The following is a 21,874-nucleotide window of genomic DNA, read 5'->3' on the forward strand; positions in this document are numbered from 1 at the left end:
GATACTTACCTGGCTCGAAGAGGTTGTGTCTGATATAAGCCTTTTTTGTATTTCAGCGTCGTCCAGGTGTACCGAGTCGAGATCTTCAATGGTTGCCTTGCAAGCTTCTACAACGTCGGGGTCTATGATGATCTCTGATGGCGGGTCGGTTTTATCTCCCGACATGGTTGATTGCTATGCCTCCGCGCTTGCCTCTTTTAACTGTTTGGTATGCGTGCAATCTTGGGCGATCCTATAGCATTCATGGGCGGTACGTGGCTCGCCTCAAATGCTGAAAATTCCCCACGGGATGGGAAACTTGATTACCTGATAGAAGCTTGAGGGGACGACCCGCATGACGTGTATCCATGGGCGTCCTATGATAGCATTATAAGCGATTTCCTGGTCCATGACGTGGAATATAGTTTCCAGCGTGACTCCCCCAGCCAGGATCGGCAGTGTTATTTCTCCAGATGTCCGCTGTACTTCATTATTAAAACCCGTTAGTGTTATGCAACGTGGTAATCTTTTCCTCGAGCTTCATTCGCATGAGAACACTCGGGTGGATAATACACGCGCCGCTTCCGTCGTCTACCATGACTCTTTTCAGATCTATGTCAGCTATGCGTAATGTTATGACTAAAGCATCATAATGAGGGAAAGACAAACCGTCGGCATCTGACTTTTCGAAGGTGATACTATCTTCAAAGCCATCATACCGTTCGTGAGTGATTGTACGCTTCAGCTTATGCGTGGTGGTGGACTTTACGTGGTTGATAACTGAGTCGTTGCCACCACCGATAATCATTTGTATGGTACGTGCCGGTGACGGTGGCCTGGGTGGTCCTTGAGATGGGTCACGCCCTCTGGCGAAGTTAGCCTTTCCTTTATCGCTGAGCAGTTCTTTCAGGTATCCCGGGTTCAGCATTCTAACCACCTCCTGTCGTAAACCTATGCAGTCTTCGGTCTTGTGTCCTCTTTCCTGATGGAATTCGCAGAGTACGTTTGACCTTCTTGCACTTGGGTCCGATTTCATCTTTTGTGGCCATTGCACCTTCGTGCCCAGCTTCTCTAGTGCGTACACTATTTCTGAAGGGGAAACACAAAAGTTATGAGCAGAAAATAATGGGGGCATACCTCTTTCGTTTCGAAGGGGCGCGATATGTCGTGACACGGCGTCTGTATGCCTCGGGGGAGGTGGATTAGGAGTTCTGACATAGGGATGATGCCTTTCTCTGTTGAAGCGTAGGAGCTGATCCCTTCGTCCGTCGTTGCGTCGATCTCTCCTTATCTCGGACTGTACTGACGTTAGTCGCTGGGTTGGACCGTTGAGATCGTCTTCATCTGCTCTTACTTCGGCGCAGTAGGCATTATGGATCTCCTCCCATGTGGTGGGAGGGTACTTCATGAGTCTGTTGAGTAACTTCTTGGTCGCCTTCGACCCGCTTTTGCTTAGCCCGTTCTGGAAGGCTGCGACCGCCATTCCTTCCGATACATTCGGCAGTCCCATTCTTACCCTGTTAAACCAGGCCAGGAAGTCCCGAAGTCCTTCGCCCGCCATTTGCCTGATGGCGAAGATGTCGTTGACCCTAGCTTCAGCCTTCTTTGCTCCTGCGTGAGCGGTAGCGAATTTATCTGCCATCTCCTCGAATGTTGATATCGACCGTGCTGGTAGCTGAGAATACCATGTTAATGCTCCTACTGTCAAAGTTTCACCGAACTTTTTCAACAGCACGGATGGCACTTGTTCTTTTGACAAGTCGTTGCCTTTTACCGCGGTGACATAATGAATCAGGTGATCTTCTGGATCCGTGGTCCCGTCGTATATTTTCAAGTATGGTGGCATTTTGAAGGTTTTCGGGATAGGGTGGGGAGCAGCTTCCTCACTGTACGGTTGCTCGACAAATCTTCCCACATCGCGCTTTGGCAGCAGCTTAGGGGCGCCGGGTATTTTGTCAACCCTTTCCTGGTGTTCTTTCATTTGGTCACGAAGCATTTTGTTCTCGTTTTACATTTCTTCCATTTTCTTTAGGATGGTCGCGAGTGCACCATCACTTGCATCGGTGATAGTGCGGGTGTTGCTTGTTCGTACAGTGCTTGGCTCGCCGGCGACGGTAGCGATTTCCGCCGTCGACGAATCTCCGGTATTTCCTTGAGGGGGTTTTTCAAGTATGGTGTTTAGAGCGCTTGTCAACCACTCCTCTAACAGCTTTTTGACTGCTCCTGGTGTTTATTTCACCGTGGACGTCGAAGTTCCTCTTTCGCGCAAGATTGTCAGATCCTCGAGTATAGATGGTGAGATCTCCCCTTCCGGTGTACCTCTTGGTGTTATATTCTCGGTATCTTCTCTACCGGCTTCGTCGAGGGAGTCCAAGAGGTTGTTTGAGACATTCGCTATCGCCTTCAACCTTGCTTCTTTCTCTGCGATCGCCGGTTTCTCTGGAGTGCGAAGGATAGAGATCGTTGCTTTTGATATCCCAGGTGAGAACTATGATTTCGACTACAGAAATTCCCACAGACGGCGCCAAATTGTTTGACTCAAAAGATGTTAAGCTCTTTTTAAGCAAATCAATCAAAGAGATGAAGGGGTAAATCGTAGTCGAAGATAATAAACCCTAAGATTGTTTCAATAATCGAGACAGTAATAATGATAAAAGAGAGAGAGAGAATGATAAAGATCACAGAGAGAGAATGATAAAGATCAGAGAGAGAATTAGTTTTTTCTATTCCAGTCCCCTCTATTACAAGGCTCGGATCCCCTTTATATAATGGGGATCTAAGCTGAGTCATGAGAACGACAAAATCAGTGTACTCTATGGCGGAGCCGATGACAGGTCGAGGTCGTTCCTCCTGTTACCCCTGGGTTGTTCCTTCGTATCGTATCGTAAACATTCAGTGGTTGGTCATGTTGACGGTAGGACGTGATTGGTCAAATTCGATCCCATACACTATGTTTAATCTTGAGATAACTTATCTTAGGATTAATACCCAAACAAAAAATAAGGTGGTACTTAATTTTTATTTCACATTATTTTTACTATCCATCATACCAAATGACCCCTTAGTTTCTGCGGTCTAAATATTCCCTGTAGACAATTCTCTTTATAAACCTTAGTTGTCATCATGTAATTTTCAATACCATAATGGTATATTTATATCTTAATATTACTACTGTATGACATACCATATAATAGGTATTCTAGTATTGTGAGAGTGGTTGCAGCTTGTGAATTACTTACCATAAGAAAAGTTTATTAAAAAAACTTACCATAAGATAATAGAAAAAAAAAAAGAACAAAACAAAAGAATGAATAAAATAAAAGTCTTTCCCTATCTTAATACTGTCGCTGACTAAGCTGCCAAATACTTCATTCCATACGCTGTTGCTGACCAATAGTAGCTCAAGAACTTGAATACTCTTTAAAGAAAAGATTCCAAAATAAAAATAAAAATAAAATAAAAATATCAAACAAACTAAATGATAAATAATAAATAATAAATAAACCCCTCCAACATTATTAATAAATCTCATTCTAACTACAGGCTATACACTTTTTTCACTTGATGTTCGGTATTTTTTTGAAGTCCTGATATATTTAAAATTTGTACTACGTAAGGCCAATTAAAAAAAACTCGCACACAATAAGAATTTCATTTTTATTTTTAGGTTGCGACCCGAGATTTTAAGGACGTAGGGGTTCTATCCATCTTACGACAACTATGTGATAACGACTATAGACTTATAACTACATACCAAACAAATAATCAGAATAACAATTAAATATACAAAAACAATGTCAAAATCAAAAGGTCTCATGTTCATGACATGTAAGATAAAGTGCACAGTGATAAGAAAAAAGTAAAGTTGGAGAGAGAATTGAAAAAGAAATATGGATAAATACATGAACTAATCTTGTAGTTCTGTGTATTTGAAATCTTCAGCATAAATATGCAAATTATGGGTTATGTATTTTAATGGGAAGATGATTATTTTAATGTTATTTTTTAAGTTAAGAGAAGTGAGAAATTAAAAGCAGCAAAAGCAATGCCGGGAAAAATGGGTAGGAGAGAGAAAATAATGTTTTTGCTGAAGAAACAGATGATGAATGTTATGTTCATGGAGATGAGAGCCACCACTTCCTCTGTACTCTTCCTTTTTCTCCTTTTCATTCTTATTCTCTTTGTTCTTTAATTCATCACCTCAACAAATCTCTGTCTTTTTTTCTTTTTCAAAGATTCAATTTTTCATTAACCTATAATTGTTATACTTGTGTTTTCTTCATCTGGGGTTCTCTTATTTCACACTGAAGTTCAAAAAGTTTCTTCCTTTTTAAGTGGGGTTGTTTATTTATCTCTAAATATTTCTCTCTGGGGTTTTGGCAGACTAAATAATCAGCTCACAAATCTGTATTTGCTAAAAAAGTTTCAATTTTTATACCCAAACAATCTTTATACTTGTGTTTCTTGATCTGGGGTTCTCTTAATTTCTCACTAAGTTGCAAAAGTTTCTTCCTTTTTTGGTGGGGTTGTTTATTTATCTCTAAATATTGTTATCTGGGGTTTAGAGGATTTAATTGCAGAATCTGATATGAGTCTTGTTCAGTAGTTATTTGGGTGCTGAACTCTGGATCTGATCTTGATTTTAATGAAAAATTTGATCTTGGGATCAAATCTTGATGATTCTGGGATTGGTTGAGTTGGGTTTTAGGTTTGAGTCGACAGATTGGTCAAAGGTTCAATCTTTTTGTTGTCATAAGTTTCAAGCTATTTTGGTTGTATATATCAAAATTCAGTGTGAAATAGATTGTTGTAATCTGTTCTCCCCTTAAGGATATTTAGTGATTTCTGGGGAAAAGCTTACTGCTTTTTGTGTCATTTTTAAAGAAAAAAACATTAAATATAACCCTGAATCCACCATTTTTATTGTGGATTATGGATTCCATTATATTTTGATAGAGTTTCTTCTTTTAACACCAAGAAATCAGATTACAAAAATTCTTAGATTAGGAGAAGAAGAGTTGTAGACAGGCTTATCTAATTGAGGCCAATTATTGGTATACTTGGCGAGTGATTTCTGGTATATGGGAGTACCTGATAGTTCACTGCTGGATTTGATAGAGAAGGTTAGGACTTGGATATCGTGGGGTACGAGTGATCCAACTTCATTGGCTGGCGGACGTGATATGGATGTTGACAGTTGCAAAACCTGTTATGAATGCAAGATGATGTTTACTGATTCTTGCCTCAAGTTCCATTGCTTAAGATGCAGTCGAGTATTCTGCAATGATTGTGTGCGCATTTTTGGCTCTTCGGATGTTGTTGCATCTGGATCAGGAGAATCAGAAAGCTTGGTGAGGGCTGCGGTTGATATCAAGACTTGCAAATTTTGTTTGGACTTAAGCAATTGTCATAAAAGCACGAGGAAGTTTAATGACAAAGTTTATCCTTCTGAATCTCCGAGAGAAAGCCCAGAACCGCCGTCACCAGATTTCAGTAGTGACAGATTTGATGGTTATTCTCCACATGATGCAAGTAAGAGTAGTTTTACAGCCTTTTCAAGTCATCCATCTTCAGTGTCTTTGCGTCACTCGCCTAGCAGGTAACAAACTGGTTTAATATTTGTTGGATTTCTTTATTTCCTTGTAATTATTCCAGGGTGAAATCTTGTGTTTTCCATGTATGCTAATATACTAAATGAAACATCAAATATGGCAGGATCAACCTGTTAACTAATTGTTGATTTAGTGTTTTAGTTTCCGTAATTGTGGGTATAAAGCTTGGTTTTACTTTGTTTTCTCAAAAAGAGATTTGGATCTATCCCAAGATTTGGCTTGGCTTAAAGTAGCTGATGTTGCAAAAATCTTATGTGTAAAGGCTAGAGTCTTGTTCCAAGATATTCGGCACGTGATGTTAACTTTTATCTGTTTTTTTCAGTTTTTTATTATCTTATTTGCAAGTAAAAAGATCATTTCGTCGCACCAAAATGGTGCCAAAAACTTCACATTCGTGCTGTATCACTAAATTTCCGACAAATCTATATAGCTTTCTGAACAAAAGGGATTGTTTTTTTTTGGACACAAAAAATTACAAGCACTAAAGAGCTTCTAATTCTCCATATGGGCTTCTTTACTCCTTGAAAAATCTTTATGTACTCTTTTTCCACATCATGTAGAACATAACAATGGTGCGACCTTCCAAATATCGTTTCCCCATCCCAAATCTTTTCATCCTGCAACTTGACTGGGCACCTGCCACCGTACTCGGTAGCACTCAAGCTACATTGAACAAAGAGTAGACAAACTTCATATATGTTAATTTGACTACTGAGTAAAACCTACTGGTTTTATGGAAAAAAATAACCCATCACCAGAAGCTACATAGATTTTATGAGATTGCAAACATATGTTCAACTTGTGTTTTCAAAGCTGCTTCCTTGAACTAAGAAATCTTTACCTTTTTGCTTATTATTGTAGGAGTGACGAAGATGAAGGAGGGGACTTCATGGATCATTCTTTTAGCCCATCAAGTGACTATTGTCATGATACTTCTGATATAGAATCAAGTAGTGTTAGTACTAGACATGAATTTTACCGTTTCAGATCAGTTGGATCTAGTCCTTCAAAAAGCCCCTCTAGGATTCGTTTTATTTCCAATAGAGTTGGGCATTCTGTACAGCACCAACAAGAGACCTCAATGTCTCGGAATGATGGTCCCCTTGATCATGAAGCGTCGACTGTTTTAGGAAGGCTTGAGAAAGGAAATGAGGATCCAGAGACTGCTGACAACTGTGTTGACAATTTGTCCATTTACCGAGACCAGTTTGAGAAGCAGCAAAAACCATTGGATTTTGAAAACAATGGTCGTCTATGGTTTCCTCCTCCACCTGATGATGAAGATGACGAGGCACAAAATAATTTCTTTACATATGATGATGAGGATGATGAAATCGGAGAGAGTTCTGCAGCATTTTCTTCCAGTGGGAGCCTTGCCAGCATTTTCGCTGCAAAGGAGAAACAACAAGCGGATCACAAGGAACCATTACGAGCTGTTGTACACGGTCATTTCAGGGCTCTTGTCTTGCAGCTATTGCAAGGTGAAGGTATAAATTCAGGGAAGGAAGGCAGCACTGATGACTGGATTGACATAGTTACATCAATAGCATGGCAAGCTGCAAATTATGTGAAGCCAGATACTAGTAAAGGAGGCAGCATGGATCCAGGTGATTATGTAAAGGTCAAGTGCGTAGCTTCAGGAAGCCGAAGTGAAAGGTAAAATTTTTCTCTTCTTACCACATGAATTAAATTTTCCATTTTTTTGATCATGTGAAAACCTGGTGGGTTCAGTCTTGTTTTGTTAGATTCATGATTGAGTTTTGGTTCAATGCAGCGCCCTCGTTAAAGGAGTAGTTTGTACTAAGAATATCAAACACAAGCGCATGACTTCACAGTACAAAAATGCCCGATTACTTATCTTACTAGGTGCACTTGAGTACCAAAGATCTGCCAATCAGTTGGCATCTTTTGACACCTTATTGCAACAGGTTTTTAGTTGATCTTTTATCTGTTAATCGGTGAGATAAGAGCAAACAGAGACAAGATTAAAATGTTCTGTTCTCCTAACAGGAAAAGGAGCACCTGAAGATGATCGTTTCAAGAATAGAGGCTCACCATCCTAATGTGCTGCTTGTGGAGAAAAGCGTCTCTTCATATGCTCAGGAGCTTCTACTGGCAAAAGAGATCTCTTTGGTGTTAAATGTTAAGGGGCCACTGCTAGAGCGGATAGCCAGGTGCACTGGTGCTCTTGTAACCCCATCCATTGATAACATAGCCACAACAAGATTGGGACATTGCGAACTCTTCCGCTTAGAAAAGGTTTCTGAAGAGCATGAACATGCCAACCAGTTAAACAAGAGGCCATCAAAAACTCTGATGTTTTTTGATGGTTGTCCTAGGCGTTTAGGTTGCACGGTATTTTCCCCTGCCTCAATCCATTATTGGTCTACTGAAATTCTAATTATTTGAAGTTTTAAATACGATTTAAATAATGCATACCGGTTGGCATACTTGTCTTTTTTACTTCCTTGAGCATGCAAAGTTCTTCTAAACTACTACCTATATCATGCATCTATTTACCTTTGACCACCTTGCTCTAAGTATATGTTTATACAGGTGGGTTCCCCTATGGTTATGCTCATGTTGTGGCATTTATGATGATTTTTTGTGCCATTTGTACATTTCCCTTCCGGTCACCAATTTCGAAGTAGAAAACAAAAATTTCATCTTTACATCTGATTAAGAAATTTAAATTGTTATTTTGAACTTAGTTAAGATGTTTCACTTCATATATTTAACTTAATAGCCATTTCTTTTTCAATTCTTACTCCAAGCAGGTTTTGTGTGCTTACATATATAATTTCTTGCATTGTATACATAAAACACACGCGCTTTACTTGTGCTTTGAGCTTGAAGCCTTGGAAACATTTGATGCTTTTATAAGCATTTCGCTTTTAATAGCATTGTGAACATTGGTTTAAATTTGATGTGAAACTTCAATGGGGTTCCCTCGTCACTAAATGCGTAGCTCTCATCATTTTTCTTCTACCAATCTGGGGTTTGCGAGTTTCAACTCAAGCTATGTGCAAAGTTGACAAGATATTGTCTTGTACCTTTATTTGTATATCAAATGTTGAAGTTAGATATATAGGGTTACTTATCCTTCCATTTGACAATATGTAGGTCTTGCTAAGGGGCTCATGTCGTGAAGAGCTGAAGAAGCTGAAGAAGGTCGTTCAGTATGCTGTATTTGCTGCATATCATCTGTCTCTTGAGACATCGTTCCTTGCTGATGAGGGTGCTAGTCTACCTAAAGCGTCTGCAGCACCCGAGAGTACATCTGCTGATAATGCTATCTCAGCGATTTCTCATTCTGCTGTGGCTGCAAGAGTGCAGACAGTTGCAAATGACCCACATGTTCAACTAGGATCTGCCAATTGTAGTGTGGAGGTAGTTTTACCAGAGTCATTGTTGGAGCATCATTACCCTCAATGCGGCGATCAATCTAACCTAGATGACTGTGGAGCAAGAGATGTTCTCTCTATCGCAGAGCTTGAAAATCTAGCACCGTTTCTTGCGCATGATATGAGACCTGTTGATTTTGTTGAAATCAAAGATCAAACTGATGAAGGATCGCTAGAAACTTCAGGTCAAGAAGAGAGTCAACCCGGAGAACTAGGAGAGCTGGCAAAGCTTGATAAGTCAGATGAAAACAAAGCCTCCAATGAATTCTATTCAACTGCTGACAGTCGTCAAAGCATACTAGTGTCCTTCTCTAGTCGATGTGTTTTAAATGGAAGTGTGTGTGAACGTTCTCGGCTCCTTCGCATCAAGTTTTATAGCTCCTTTGATAAGCCACTTGGGCGATATCTTCAGGATGATCTTTTTGGTCAGGTAGCAATCATTGTTTTGTCCCTAACTTCAACAATACATGATATTCCCTTACCCATAATAATTTCATGCTATTTTTGTATTGCACTTCATGCTGTCAGATGTCTTCCTGTCAATCATGCAAGGAGCCAGCTGAGGCTCATGTCATCTGCTATACACACCAGCAGGGGAATCTTACCATAAACGTTAGACGCCTTCCCTCGGTGAGTTCGCTTCCTGGTGAACGGGACAAAAAGATTTGGATGTGGCATCGATGTCTTAAGTGTGCACAAATAGAGGGAGTTCCACCAGCGACTCGCAGAGTAATAATGTCAGATGCGGCTTGGGGACTCTCGTTTGGGAAGTTCTTGGAACTTAGTTTTTCAAATCATGCAACTGCTAACCGTGTTGCTAGCTGTGGTCATTCTCTGCAAAGAGACTGCCTCCGATATTATGGGTGTGTACTGTTTAGTACTTTTCTTAAGAATAGGGTTGGCTTCTCCTACAGTTTGAAATCACTGTGATTATTCAGTCATTGCTTCACCATCTTGCTGTTTAGAGAATAAACTAGACTTTGCTTTGCAGGTGTGGAAGTATAGTTGCATTCTTCCGCTATTCTCCCATTGACATTCTGTCAGTTCGTCTGCCCCCATTAACTCTTGAGTTTAGTGGCTACACAGAACAGGAATGGCTAAGAAAAGAAGCAGCTGAGGTGCCAGAATTGATATATACTTTCCCTGGCTATCTTGAAAAATTCTGAGTATTTGTAATATCTTTGGTTGTTTTATTTTTGCTTACAATAGCTCTATGTGACATGTCTTGTCTTTCCTGCAGTTACTGTGTAAAGCCAAAGCTTTGTACGCAGAAATATCAAGTGCCTTTCGCAGGATTGAAGAGAAAAGTTCCTCTTTAGAATGTGAACTATCAGATACAACTCAGTTGAATGACTGCATCATGGAGTTAAAGGAGCTGCTTATGAAAGAAAAGAACGATTACTATGTAAGACAACGGGTCATCATTCTTTAATACTTGTACAGTTTCCTTTCATGAGTTTAATTATGCAGTTTTGCTGCTGATTATGTAGTTAATCATGCACGACAAGTGCTGTCTTTCTCCTTACTGCTTTGCCTTCTGTTTGCCTGTGCTATAGGACTTCCTTCAACCGGATGATGAAGAAACTTTCGACCCAAGACAGGCTGCAATAGACATTCTTGAGCTGAATCGCTTGAGGCACTCCCTCGTGATTGCTTCGCATGTTTGGGATCGTCGGCTTTTGTCCGTGAAGTCTTTTCTTGAAAAGAGTTCTAGTTCAGTGGGTTCAGAGGATTCTGGATCTTGTAATGAGCTGATAGATTGGAGGAGGGACATGTTTCTGAAGAATGACACTCTTGAACATGTTTATGAAGAATCTGTGCCTGAGTTCTCAGACTTGGAAGAATATACCGAGAAAGCTTTGCAGTCCGAACAGGAGGAAACTCGTGTATCACCTTATGGTTCTGGTGAGCTCGAAAGCTCCATGTTGACCTCATCTGAGAGTGAGAGAACGCAGGAAATGCAGATGGAAGGAGAGAATGTGGTTACTGAAACATCCTTGGCACGAGCTCCTTCAGCTGCATCAGCCCTTTCTGATCAGATAGATTCTGCTTGGACTGGCACAGATCGATCTCCCAAAAAAGGTCAGTTGCTTCTGATGCTACAAGGAGGAGGATCTGAAGCTGCTTCTTTCAGACCACCTAGTCAACTTGATTACCCTCCTTTTAGAAAGCTACGGTCACCCGCAAGAGTTCACTCCTTTGACTCTGCTCTGAGACTTCAGGAAAGAATCAGGAAGGGACTGCCGCCTTCTTCATTACATTTATCAACAATTAGGTCTTTTCATGCTTCTGGTGACTACAGGAATATGATCCGAGACCCTGTTTCCAGTGTTCAGAGAAGTTATTCTCAGATGTCACCTAGTGAAGCTCATAAGTTTAATCTTCTTATGGGTTCATCACCCTCGTTTATTTCTTATGCATCTCTTATACCTGACGGAGCTAGGTTGATGGTTTCACATGGAGATGTTGTCGTAGCTGTTTATGACAATGAACCTACTAGCATAATATCTTATGCACTTTGTTCGAAAGTGTATAATGATTACATCACTGATAAGTCAAGCGTGTCTGGACGGGGTTGGAACACAAGTGACATCAATAAGGAGGCTGGAGTGGCTCCTCGTCTCTCGGCATGGCAGTCTTTTGGCTCTCTCGACATGGATTATATGCATTATGGTAGCTATGGTTCTGAAGATGCTTCCAGTACAATTACTTCCCTATTTGCAGATTCAAAAAGTTCTCCTCACCTAAGGGTCTCTTTTGATGACGAATCTTCGAGGGCTGGGGGAAAGGTCAAATTTTCTGTCACTTGTTACTTTGCAAAGCAGTTTGATACTCTTAGGAGGAAGTGCTGTCCGGATGAACTTGATTTTGTACGTTCCTTAAGCCGTTGTAAAAGATGGAGTGCTCAAGGGGGGAAGAGCAATGTTTATTTTGCCAAGTCATTGGATGAAAGATTCATAATAAAACAAGTTCAGAAAACTGAGTTGGACTCTTTTGAAGAATTTGCACCAGAGTATTTCAAATATATAACAGATTCTATTAACTCACGAAGTCCAACTTGCCTTGCAAAAGTTCTTGGAATATTCCAGGTTCGACTTCCTTTCATGTTTTTGTCCTATAAACTTCCTCCTTGTGACATCGAAAAATGGTGTGGCTTTAATTTTCGAACTAGTTTTTAGTTGTAGCACAAGTCTTATTCCTATTCATATCCAATGTTTTAGGTTTCGGTCAAACACTTGAAAGGCGGCAGGGAAACAAAAATGGATTTAATTGTGATGGAGAATCTCTTTTTTGAAAGAAAAATCTCGAGGGTCTATGATCTCAAGGGTTCTCTACGATCTCGCTACAATGCAGATACAACTGGCGCAAACAAAGTGTTGCTAGATATGAATCTTTTAGAAACATTGCATACCAAACCCATATTTCTTGGAAGCAAAGCAAAAAGAAGCTTAGAGCGAGCTGTTTGGAATGATACATCCTTTTTGGCAGTAAGCAACTTCTGCTTCCTATCTCTCAATATTGCGATATAGATTCCTAAGTTAAAAGAGAAACTTTGCTATCTGAGTGATGAACAAATTGAGGGAGCGCGGCCAGTGAATCTATTTTGCTGTCATATTTTCCTCTTTCTTAACTGTGTCTAAATTTCAACGATGATCGAATAAGGTTTTTGTTTTTGACAGTCTGTTGATGTGATGGACTACTCTTTGCTGGTTGGGGTTGACGAAGAGCGGAAGGAGTTAGTCTTGGGCATCATAGACTTCATGAGACAATATACTTGGGACAAGCACTTAGAGACATGGGTGAAGGCGTCCGGCATACTTGGAGGACCGAAGAATGAATCCCCGACTATTGTTTCTCCACTACAATACAAGAAAAGATTCAGAAAAGCGATGACAACCTATTTTCTCACGGTACCAGATCAATGGTCATCTTGAAAATCTTGAATTTATTATATTCTTTCTTTGAGCCTTCTGCCAATAAGCAAACTTTCCTAATTGCACAAAATTGCAGATGAAGGAAGGTTAGATATTTTCCAGTTGGTTCATATTTGTTTTGCCATCTGGGGTTAAAATTCCCTTGGAAAAGTTTATGAGAAGTAGGGATTGTCATCTTTATTAAGAAATGTGGCAAAGTGTACATTTGACCATCTGTACATTTATACAAAGCTTCATTGAGTAAATGAAATCAAATGTGACTTATTGCAAAGCAATTTGCATTAGGCTTCCCCTTCTCTCTGCATAGTAGTTTTCTAAATATATTGTCTTGCTATTAGTTGCTATCAGTGCTCCTTCCGTCTCCTCTTTAGTCGAGGGTCTATCGGAAACTGTCTCTCTGCCCTTCCAGGGTAGGGGTAAGGTTGTGTACATCCTACCCTCCCCAGACTCCACTTGTGTTGATGTTGTTGTTGTCTTCTCTCTGCATAGTATTTTTGCAGTAGTGTAAAGCTTTTTTCCCATTAGTGTATTTTAACCTACGATAATAGGTTAGTTATACTCCCGAGCCGATGGTCTTCCAGAAACAGCCTCTCTGTCTTATTAAAGGTAGGGGGTAAGATTTGCGTACACATTACCCTCCCTAGACCCTACTTGTGGGATTACACTGGGTTTGTTGTTGTTATTGTTGTTGCTGTTGATAATAGGTTAGTTATCTCATTTTTACAGGTTAATAGTTAATGCTTATCATAAAAATTTATGTGTAATTATTACTCATTGTGCATAGAGCTTAAACTTCAACTTAAAATAATTAGTAGTATAAATTAATCTTGGCTATGGGATTACTCCAAATCATTTTCCACTTTTTTTTTTTTTTTTTTTAACATGCATCAACTTTATTACCATTCAAGAAAGAGCTGAGCACTACTTTATTCCTGTTACTTCTTTTGTATCCTTCACTTTATGTATGGAGAAAAGAGAAATTATTTGTGAAAAAAGAGAAGAAAAGAAAAATAGAATTGACTTTGTGACTTTTATGATACAATATTTTTTGTGTAGAGATTTTGTCTGCCATGTGAAAAAGATTAAGAACAATCCTCCAACATTATTGTTTTTCTTATTATATAGTGTGCTTCACATTCTCTTGTCGAGTCCATGTGATCCTACCAAATATTGAGGCTACATATAAGCAGCAAATATTTTTCTTAATCGTGAAGATCGCCCATCTTACATGTATCTCGATTAATTTTACGGGATACCTGCTGAGTTAGCTGAACTATCTTTCACCTGTCGCAATTTATACAAGAACGGATATACAACAGCAACAAACCCAGTTTGATACCAATACAAGAACGGATATAAATAACTTTAATTATCGTACTTCTAGACAAGAAATAGCCTTTGTTTATTGGTTTTGTTAAGTGGTGTCATTTATTCCTACTTATTTATTTTCTCACAATATAAATACATATATTTAATAAAATTTCCCGACGAAGTAATATCGCATGACACCGCTTCGTTGAATGTGCGTCTGCTTAGCCACAGTTTCAAAAGTAATAGAAATTTTGCTTTTCATGTAAAGATAAATCTGAACGAAAACACTGTTCAAAATTCAGAAAATACTCCAGCATAATATACTGGAACTCCAGTATATTATACTGGAGTTCTAGTATAATATACTAAACTTCTAGCATAATATACCGGAGTTCTAGTATAATATACCGGTCCAGCATAATATGCTGGAAGTTCACACACAGGTGCTCCAATCTCCAGTATATTATGCTGGAACTTTCCGCGTGTTGGAGTTCTAGTATAATATGCTGGAGTTCATACACAGGTGCACCGATCTCCAGTATATTATGCTGGAACTTTCTGTGTTGCAGTAAAATAGTGGCTATTTTTCAATGACTTTGTAAATGCTGGCTATTTTTGAATGACCAGTCCGAAAAGTGGCTAGCGCATGCTATTTATACCTGAATTTATCGCCTATTTGTCGCTCTACAGTGGCTAATTTGACTTATAGAAGAGTAAATTCACAAAATTTGAGGTACTCGGATTAGGTTATGAATTACGACATCCAGAATGTATTTTAATTTGTTCTTTGCTTTCTTTTGGTTGTTTGACATACCAAGGAACGGTTCAAAATTAAAAATAATTAAAAATGAATATAATAATAATATATTGTGCGCGCAAGCTAGACCAAACACTAAGGTTATTAAAAAACAGTAATATAATAAGCAGTCTCTCACATAATTCACCAAGAGCATATAATTCTCAGCTTCTTGATTCTACGTACTATACATAAATGAGAAATACATGAAAATAATACTAAATAACTGAGAAAATCTGCTAGGGAATTCGGAGAGGAGTACTTGTACACTACAAAAGACATATAATAAATGGATTTTTTTCTTCTCTTTAATTTGTTAAGAAGCCACTGCTAATTGAATCTCCCCTTCTGTAATTGGCAAAAACCCTACACGTTTCTGCATTTCATTGAATAAAGAAAAAAGATTAACAAAAGGAAATTCTTATACACAATTTATAAGAATATAATTGTAATTAACAGCTTGTCTAATCCTTATTTTAGGGGTTTACTCCGGTTTCTAAAGACGTTGGGTAGGTAAATTAAAAGGACAGGGCAGCCCGTTGCACGAAGCATCTCGCGTTCACGCAGGGTTTAGGAAAGGGCCGCACCCCAATAGGGTGTGATGTAGGCAACCAGGGGGCGAAACCACATGGTCATAAGGATGGTCAATTGACCACCCTTCATTGAAAAATTACACTGTGTATATAGGTAAAATATTACATTTTAGAGGTATATAACACATATTAAACACCCTTTGTCGGGAATCTTTTTTTCTTCTTTCTAATTTGAACACTCTTGAGAAAATTCCTAGCTTCACCACTGTAGACAGCCTACCCCAATACAAGTATCATTGGCTGATTTCACGGTCAGTGGCAGATCTAGAATTTTTAAGTCATGGGTGCTGAAACATTATTTATCTGAAAATTACTATTACGACTGAGTGCTCAAGTAATATATTTGCAAGAATTACTAGCTTTTTATATAAATAATAGTTCATCACTCCAAAAGTAATGGGTGCTTGAGCACCCGTGACCATCAATGTACATCCGCCACTGTTCACGGTTCAAATCCGTAATCTATAGATCACACGGAGGCAACTTGACCGTTGCTCCAAAGCTCCCTCGGGGGGTGGTAAATTGGAACCCCAAATTCTTTTTATCTAAATGGTAATTATTGAATACTTTTTCTCCAACAAAAATAGTAAGAAGAGAAGAACCTAACTCTTCCCTTATTGTGATCGTGGCTAAATACATTGATATAACACACACACACACACATACCCTCATAAAAGTCAACAACAGATAAAATTCAATTGACATTGATATAAAACACACACACACATAAAAGGCCATTTAAATTTTTTTGAAGTTTCAATCAGAATTAGAGGTTGGCATGATAGAATAGACATAAGATTTTTTTTTTTAATTAAATTTTTTGGGAATCTATTACGTTTGCTAGGCAGTCAAATTAAAGCCAGACACATGTCTCTGGTCAGTAGAAGTTTGGTTTAGTTTGGTATATAGCCAATTCTGTTTGTTACACTCTCCACACTGCTTATTTCTACTGACCCGATTAATTTAAATTTATATTAGGTAAGTTCACAAGGAAGAGTATAGTACGGGAAAAATTAGAAAATAGTCACATTTACAAGTGGTCATTCAAAAATAGCCACAGTTTTAAAAGTAATCGAAATTTAGCCACTTTTCATGTAAAGATAAATCTGAACAAAAATACTGTTCAAAATTCGGAAAAATACTCCAGTATAATATACTGGAACTCCAGTATATTGGAGCACTGGTGCTCCCTTCTCCAGTATATTATACTGAAACTTCCCGCGTGTTGGAGTTCCAGCATAATATGTTGGAAGTTCATACACAGGTGCACCGATCTCCAGTATATTATACTGGAACTTTCCGTGTTGTAGCAAAATAGTGGCTATTTTTCAATGACTTTGCAAACACTGGCTATTTTTGAATGATCAGTCCGAAAACTGGCTAGCCCGTGCTATTTTTACGTATAGTACTTCGCCAAAATTTCACGGTATAGCCAGTTTTCGGATTGGTCAATCAAAAATAGCCAGCGTTTACCAAGTCAATGAAAAATAGCCACAGTTTTGCTGCAATAGAGACCGGCCCAGCATAATATACTGGAGTTTGGTGCACTTGTGTATGAACTCCAACATATTATGCTGGACCGGTATACTTTGCTGGCTCCAGTATAATATACTGGAGACTGGAGCACTGGTGCTCCAAACTCCAGTATATTATACTGAACCATTATACTTGCTGGAACTACAATATATTATGCTGGAGTTCTAGTGCATTTATGCTGGAACTCCATCATATTATGCTGGAGTTCCAGCATGCTATCCTGGAACTCCAGTATAATATGCTGGAACTCCAGCATAATATACTGGAGTATTTTTCGGGTTTTGAACAGTGTTTTCGCTCAGATTTATCTTTACATAAAAAGTGGCTAAATTTTAATTACTTTTAAAATTGGGCTATTTTTGAACGACCAGTTGTAAATCTGACTATTTTTAAAAATTCATTCCTAAAATTTGAATTTGAGTTCGAACCATCTCAATTGCGGAACTTAATATACTACTAGAAACACAAACATTTTTTGCAAAATCTGCCAGGATTGTATTCGTCGAAAATAGCTTCGACGTTTTTTAATATGTACGTTTTTAAAAAAAACGTCCGTCAGAAATTCAAATTTTTTTAATAATAATTTTTCTTTTGGGAATTATTCTTGATATCATCCACAAACTCATGTAAACCTTATCCATAAAAGAAAAATGATGTATAATGCTCAGATGATAGTTGACAAAAACTTAAATAGATTATTAAAAATTAATATTGGTAGCCGTTAGGTAACGAATTAGTTGATAAGGCACTTCACACTTCAACTTCAATCTTTTCATTTATTTTCTTTTAATTGGTCTTAAAAATGTAGTTACTAATATTTTCTAGCATTACGTACATGCACGTATACTTTATCTTATCACATATGGAAACAAAATTTCCTTTTCCAGTAACCAGTTTCTTGTTTTTTTTAATAGGTAAAAGGACTGTATTTTATATTTTTATTCTCCGTATGCATACAAAAATTAATATAAAGAAGAAAGCGTTGAAGTCATCAAAGTTTGACTTTGGTTGATGATTGAAATAAAATTAGAATTTCAGATTGAAGCAGTCATTCTTGAAATTAAATTCAATAAAGGGAAACCTTTTCATACTCATGTAATTTAACAAAATTGATTTGACCATGTAGTTTCTGAATTATGAGCAAAAGACAACACTAGAGCAGGGGCGGACGCACCTTGACTCAAGCGGTGTCATCCGACACCGCTTGGTCGGAAAATTTTATTAAATATATGAATACTAAAAGATAAATGCATACAAATAAAATAAAGTGACACTGCCTAACAGAAAGTGCTCCTAGCTCAGTTGGTCGAGCGGTGTTCTTTTCTTAGGAAGGTTTGGAGTTCGATTCCTAGTTGTGATAGCTCTTGGTAATTTTAGAAATTTTTTATCACGGCTAAAAAGATAAAAGAAAAAAGAAAAACAAAACCAGTAAATCATGATGTGCTTACAATATTTGAGCCACAATAAATTATTTTTAAGGTAATTATTTTAGCTATTAGGTGCAAGTTGCGATTTTGAGAATTGGGCATGCTATTTACAGAATCAAATGAGTGGCGTGTTTTTAAGTGATGTTTGATGCGTTATATAAAAGAGTATTTATTATTAATTCTAATAAGACTATTATAATACATTTAAAATATTGAAAACTTGTTAAGTAGAATTGTAGTAATGTAAATGAATTGTGTTTTATTCATATATTATAGTTTGTGTTTTTAAATTTTTAATATGATATCATTACAATAATTGGTTCAGTTGATCACGTCTTTAAATGTCGACACCGCTTATAAAAATTTCTGCGTACGCCCCTGCACTAGAGAAGTATTGAGAAACTAGAAAAGTTTCCATATACCTATTTTTTACTAAAATTTGCCTTATTTTTTTCCCACTAAAAATGTATCACACAATAAAAGAATAATTTTACCAAAAAACTTACTCAAATGAGGTCCATGCACCAAAAACCATGTTAATATATCATGTTTAAGTGAATAATTTCTTTTGTGTATGTATTAATTATGATTAAATGACATGTAATACGTAAAAGACACATATGACATATATATCATTCATCACTTATTAATTTGATATATACATCATGTTCGAGTAAATATTTTTTGAATAACTTGATTATATCATGATCACAGCTACTCTATAGGATCATGTAGTAGTCTACAAATTGAGTTATTCTTTTACTAAAAAAACGTAAATTATTTTAACTTAAACTACATTTATTATATACTACTAATTAATTAATTAATTTTATTTTAGAGTTTAACCTATATACTGAATGTAATTTTTTATAATGTCAAATCATCTACGGATAAATCTTGATAAATATTACAATAATACGTGGCTTGATAGTGTAATTGTTTTTAAAATCATCGATGAATATTACTAACTCATTCATGATAAGAACATGGACAAAAAAAGAATGTAAAACTAAACATAACATGAAAAGTGGATCAATGTCTGTAAGGAAGAGAACATTACCTCTCGAGATCTGATTCCCTTCTTAATTATTCCTCCATTATTATTCTTCCAATTACTTTGTTCTTCTAACAACGGACCACTTCTATTATGACACATGTCGCCGCCGCCGCCGCCGCCACCATTGTAATTGACCAAGCAAAGTCGCATAATTTTGTCGGCAACATCTCCTTCATCTTTACTTTCCATCATCAGTTTCTCCACCTCAGCTCTAGGCAACCTCAACTTTACCCTAACGGGCCCACCACCGTTCTCCGACTTATTAAGGAGTGAGGCTGAAGTAAAGTTATTATGATACGACGATTCTTCTGTCATAATACTGGTAGGCTTCATGATTGACAAGTCAGACACAGATCTCCGTGCTAACATTAGGGTTTCGAGCCGATCTTTCGCGCTCATTTGGATCCCTGAACGGACCCTCCTCGGGGTTTTCTCTTCGGGATACTTAGGTAACTCAACTAGGAAATAGAGCCTTTTGGATTTCAACTCTTGTTGTGGTTCCAATGGTTTTGCTCTGACCCCAAAATGCTTTACTGATTCGGATTCTAATAATACCATAGTAGGATAATTTCTTAGAACCTCGTTTGCATAAATTGGTGTCTTGAATTTCATTGTTTGTCCATCGATTTTCATCACTTTTGTTGTCTTTTTTCCTCCGAGACTGTTCCCCATTTTTGCCTTTTGTTTTTCTGTTTTATCTTTGTGACTTGTTGTAGGCTTCAGTTTCTGTTTCTTTTCTATTTTATATATATTCAGATCTAACAACCAAATAATTAGAAACAATATTTATAGTAAATAACGCTCGTTTTGGGGCTTTATTTTTTTTTTAATTGTGGATATGTTTCTTGGAACCCTCTTGAAATCTTGGCACGAGTTGAGCATAAATGGCAACATGGGTATTGAATAAGGAGGAGTAGTAGTTGTTTGTTGTTTGCTTGGAGTTTGTATTTATGGGTCAAAGAATGAGTGCAGGTTTTAAAATGGCGACTCTTTTTACAATTTTGAAAAACATTATTGTAAAAAGTTTTTTGTTTTGTTTTGTTTTTAGTCTTTTTCCCTTGTCTTGTGTGTTGTGTTCTTCTTTTGTTTTTCCGATCAAACATATCGTATTAAATTCTGAACACCCTTAGAAATTCATAGTTTCGCTATTGGCTTTGTCCATTTAGTGGCAAACAAATATTCTCAGAGGCGGAGCTAGGTTCTAAATTAATAATTAATACATATTTAATGAATTTCATAAGATAAATAGAGGGCTTGAACCAAATCTACCGGGTTCGGCCGTATCCGTAGCTCATGGGCTAGCTTAGCCCTCAATATTCTAATGATTAAGTTCATTATATTAATGTGAATATAAAGGCATAATTTATAAAGCTTGTCATGATGTGATTTTTAATTCTCAAAAGTTTCGATAATTTAAAATACGCGCTCGTCGTCTCGATCTCGTTCATATTCTTTCACAAATAACTAAAAGAAAATAAGTTAAAAAAGAAAGAAAGAAGAGCAAGCAAGTCCGTGAATAGTGGGAAATATGAGTACAAGAGTAATTTGGTAAGGCTATAATTTAAAATTAAGGTAATCTCATTGGTTAATTAGTTATAATTAATTAAGATTGGGGTAATGATAACACGTACGTAAATCATGGTGTGGATCCGTGAAGGGTGACAAATCCCATTTTTGTCTTCATCTCATGTGCTTTTTTGACTGTTTTCATATAAGAGAAATGATCGAAACTTCTTTTTTTTTGGTTTCTCATCCGATGTCCGGTACTCACATTGGAGCCCGACTATATTCGGATTAGCGTCGCGTAGGGCCCTATTCAGAAGGAAGCGCTCCCTACCAAGGATTTTTCCATACCCACGGCTCGAACTCGAGACCTCTGGTTAAGGGAGGAGCAGTCCCGTTCACTGCACCACATCCTTTGATGGTATGATCGAAACTTCACCAAACATGGACTTGTTCTCATTTGCAAAGTCTGCAAATTGGATATGGCAACCTATAAAATATTATTCTTTGTAATACACGTAAAATCATGAATGCATGTAAATCTTTTATTATATAATCATTATACTAGGTAAAGGTAAATTGTGGTAGACTGATAATTTTGTTTACGTTATAAACAATTAAATTTTTGAATATGACTTTAATTACTACCTACGGTCTAACTGGATGTTCTAATTATGAAATTGTAAAAATTTCTAGATCTCCTCGAGGTTATGTTCCTATG

General features: G+C 37.5%; 3 protein-coding genes across 3 annotated transcripts; 1 reads left to right on the forward strand and 2 right to left on the reverse strand.

Moving 5' to 3' along the window:
* LOC109235817 lies at positions 368 to 1,975 on the reverse strand. Its single transcript, XM_019402068.1, has 3 exons — positions 1,196 to 1,975; positions 699 to 961; positions 368 to 464 (listed from the first exon to the last, which is right to left on the reverse strand). The coding sequence occupies exons 1-3, from the start codon at positions 1,973 to 1,975 to the stop codon at positions 368 to 370; spliced, it is 1,140 nt and encodes a 379-aa protein (XP_019257613.1).
* LOC109235169 (putative 1-phosphatidylinositol-3-phosphate 5-kinase FAB1C) lies at positions 3,820 to 13,226 on the forward strand. Its single transcript, XM_019401155.1, has 11 exons — positions 3,820 to 5,578; positions 6,453 to 7,247; positions 7,366 to 7,519; positions 7,602 to 7,946; positions 8,715 to 9,425; positions 9,524 to 9,858; positions 9,987 to 10,113; positions 10,236 to 10,400; positions 10,552 to 12,084; positions 12,217 to 12,483; positions 12,676 to 13,226. Exons 1-11 carry the CDS (start codon positions 5,061 to 5,063, stop codon positions 12,928 to 12,930), a joined length of 5,205 nt encoding a protein of 1,734 aa, XP_019256700.1. The 5' UTR covers positions 3,820 to 5,060; the 3' UTR covers positions 12,931 to 13,226.
* Positions 15,123 to 20,578, reverse strand: LOC109235170 (uncharacterized protein At1g66480-like). Its single transcript, XM_019401156.1, has 2 exons — positions 19,654 to 20,578; positions 15,123 to 15,413 (listed from the first exon to the last, which is right to left on the reverse strand). The coding sequence occupies exons 1-2, from the start codon at positions 20,320 to 20,322 to the stop codon at positions 15,354 to 15,356; spliced, it is 729 nt and encodes a 242-aa protein (XP_019256701.1). The 5' UTR covers positions 20,323 to 20,578; the 3' UTR covers positions 15,123 to 15,353.

Source organism: Nicotiana attenuata, chromosome 12, assembly GCF_001879085.1.
Source record: "Nicotiana attenuata strain UT chromosome 12, NIATTr2, whole genome shotgun sequence".
NCBI classification, from domain to species: domain Eukaryota; kingdom Viridiplantae; phylum Streptophyta; class Magnoliopsida; order Solanales; family Solanaceae; genus Nicotiana; species Nicotiana attenuata.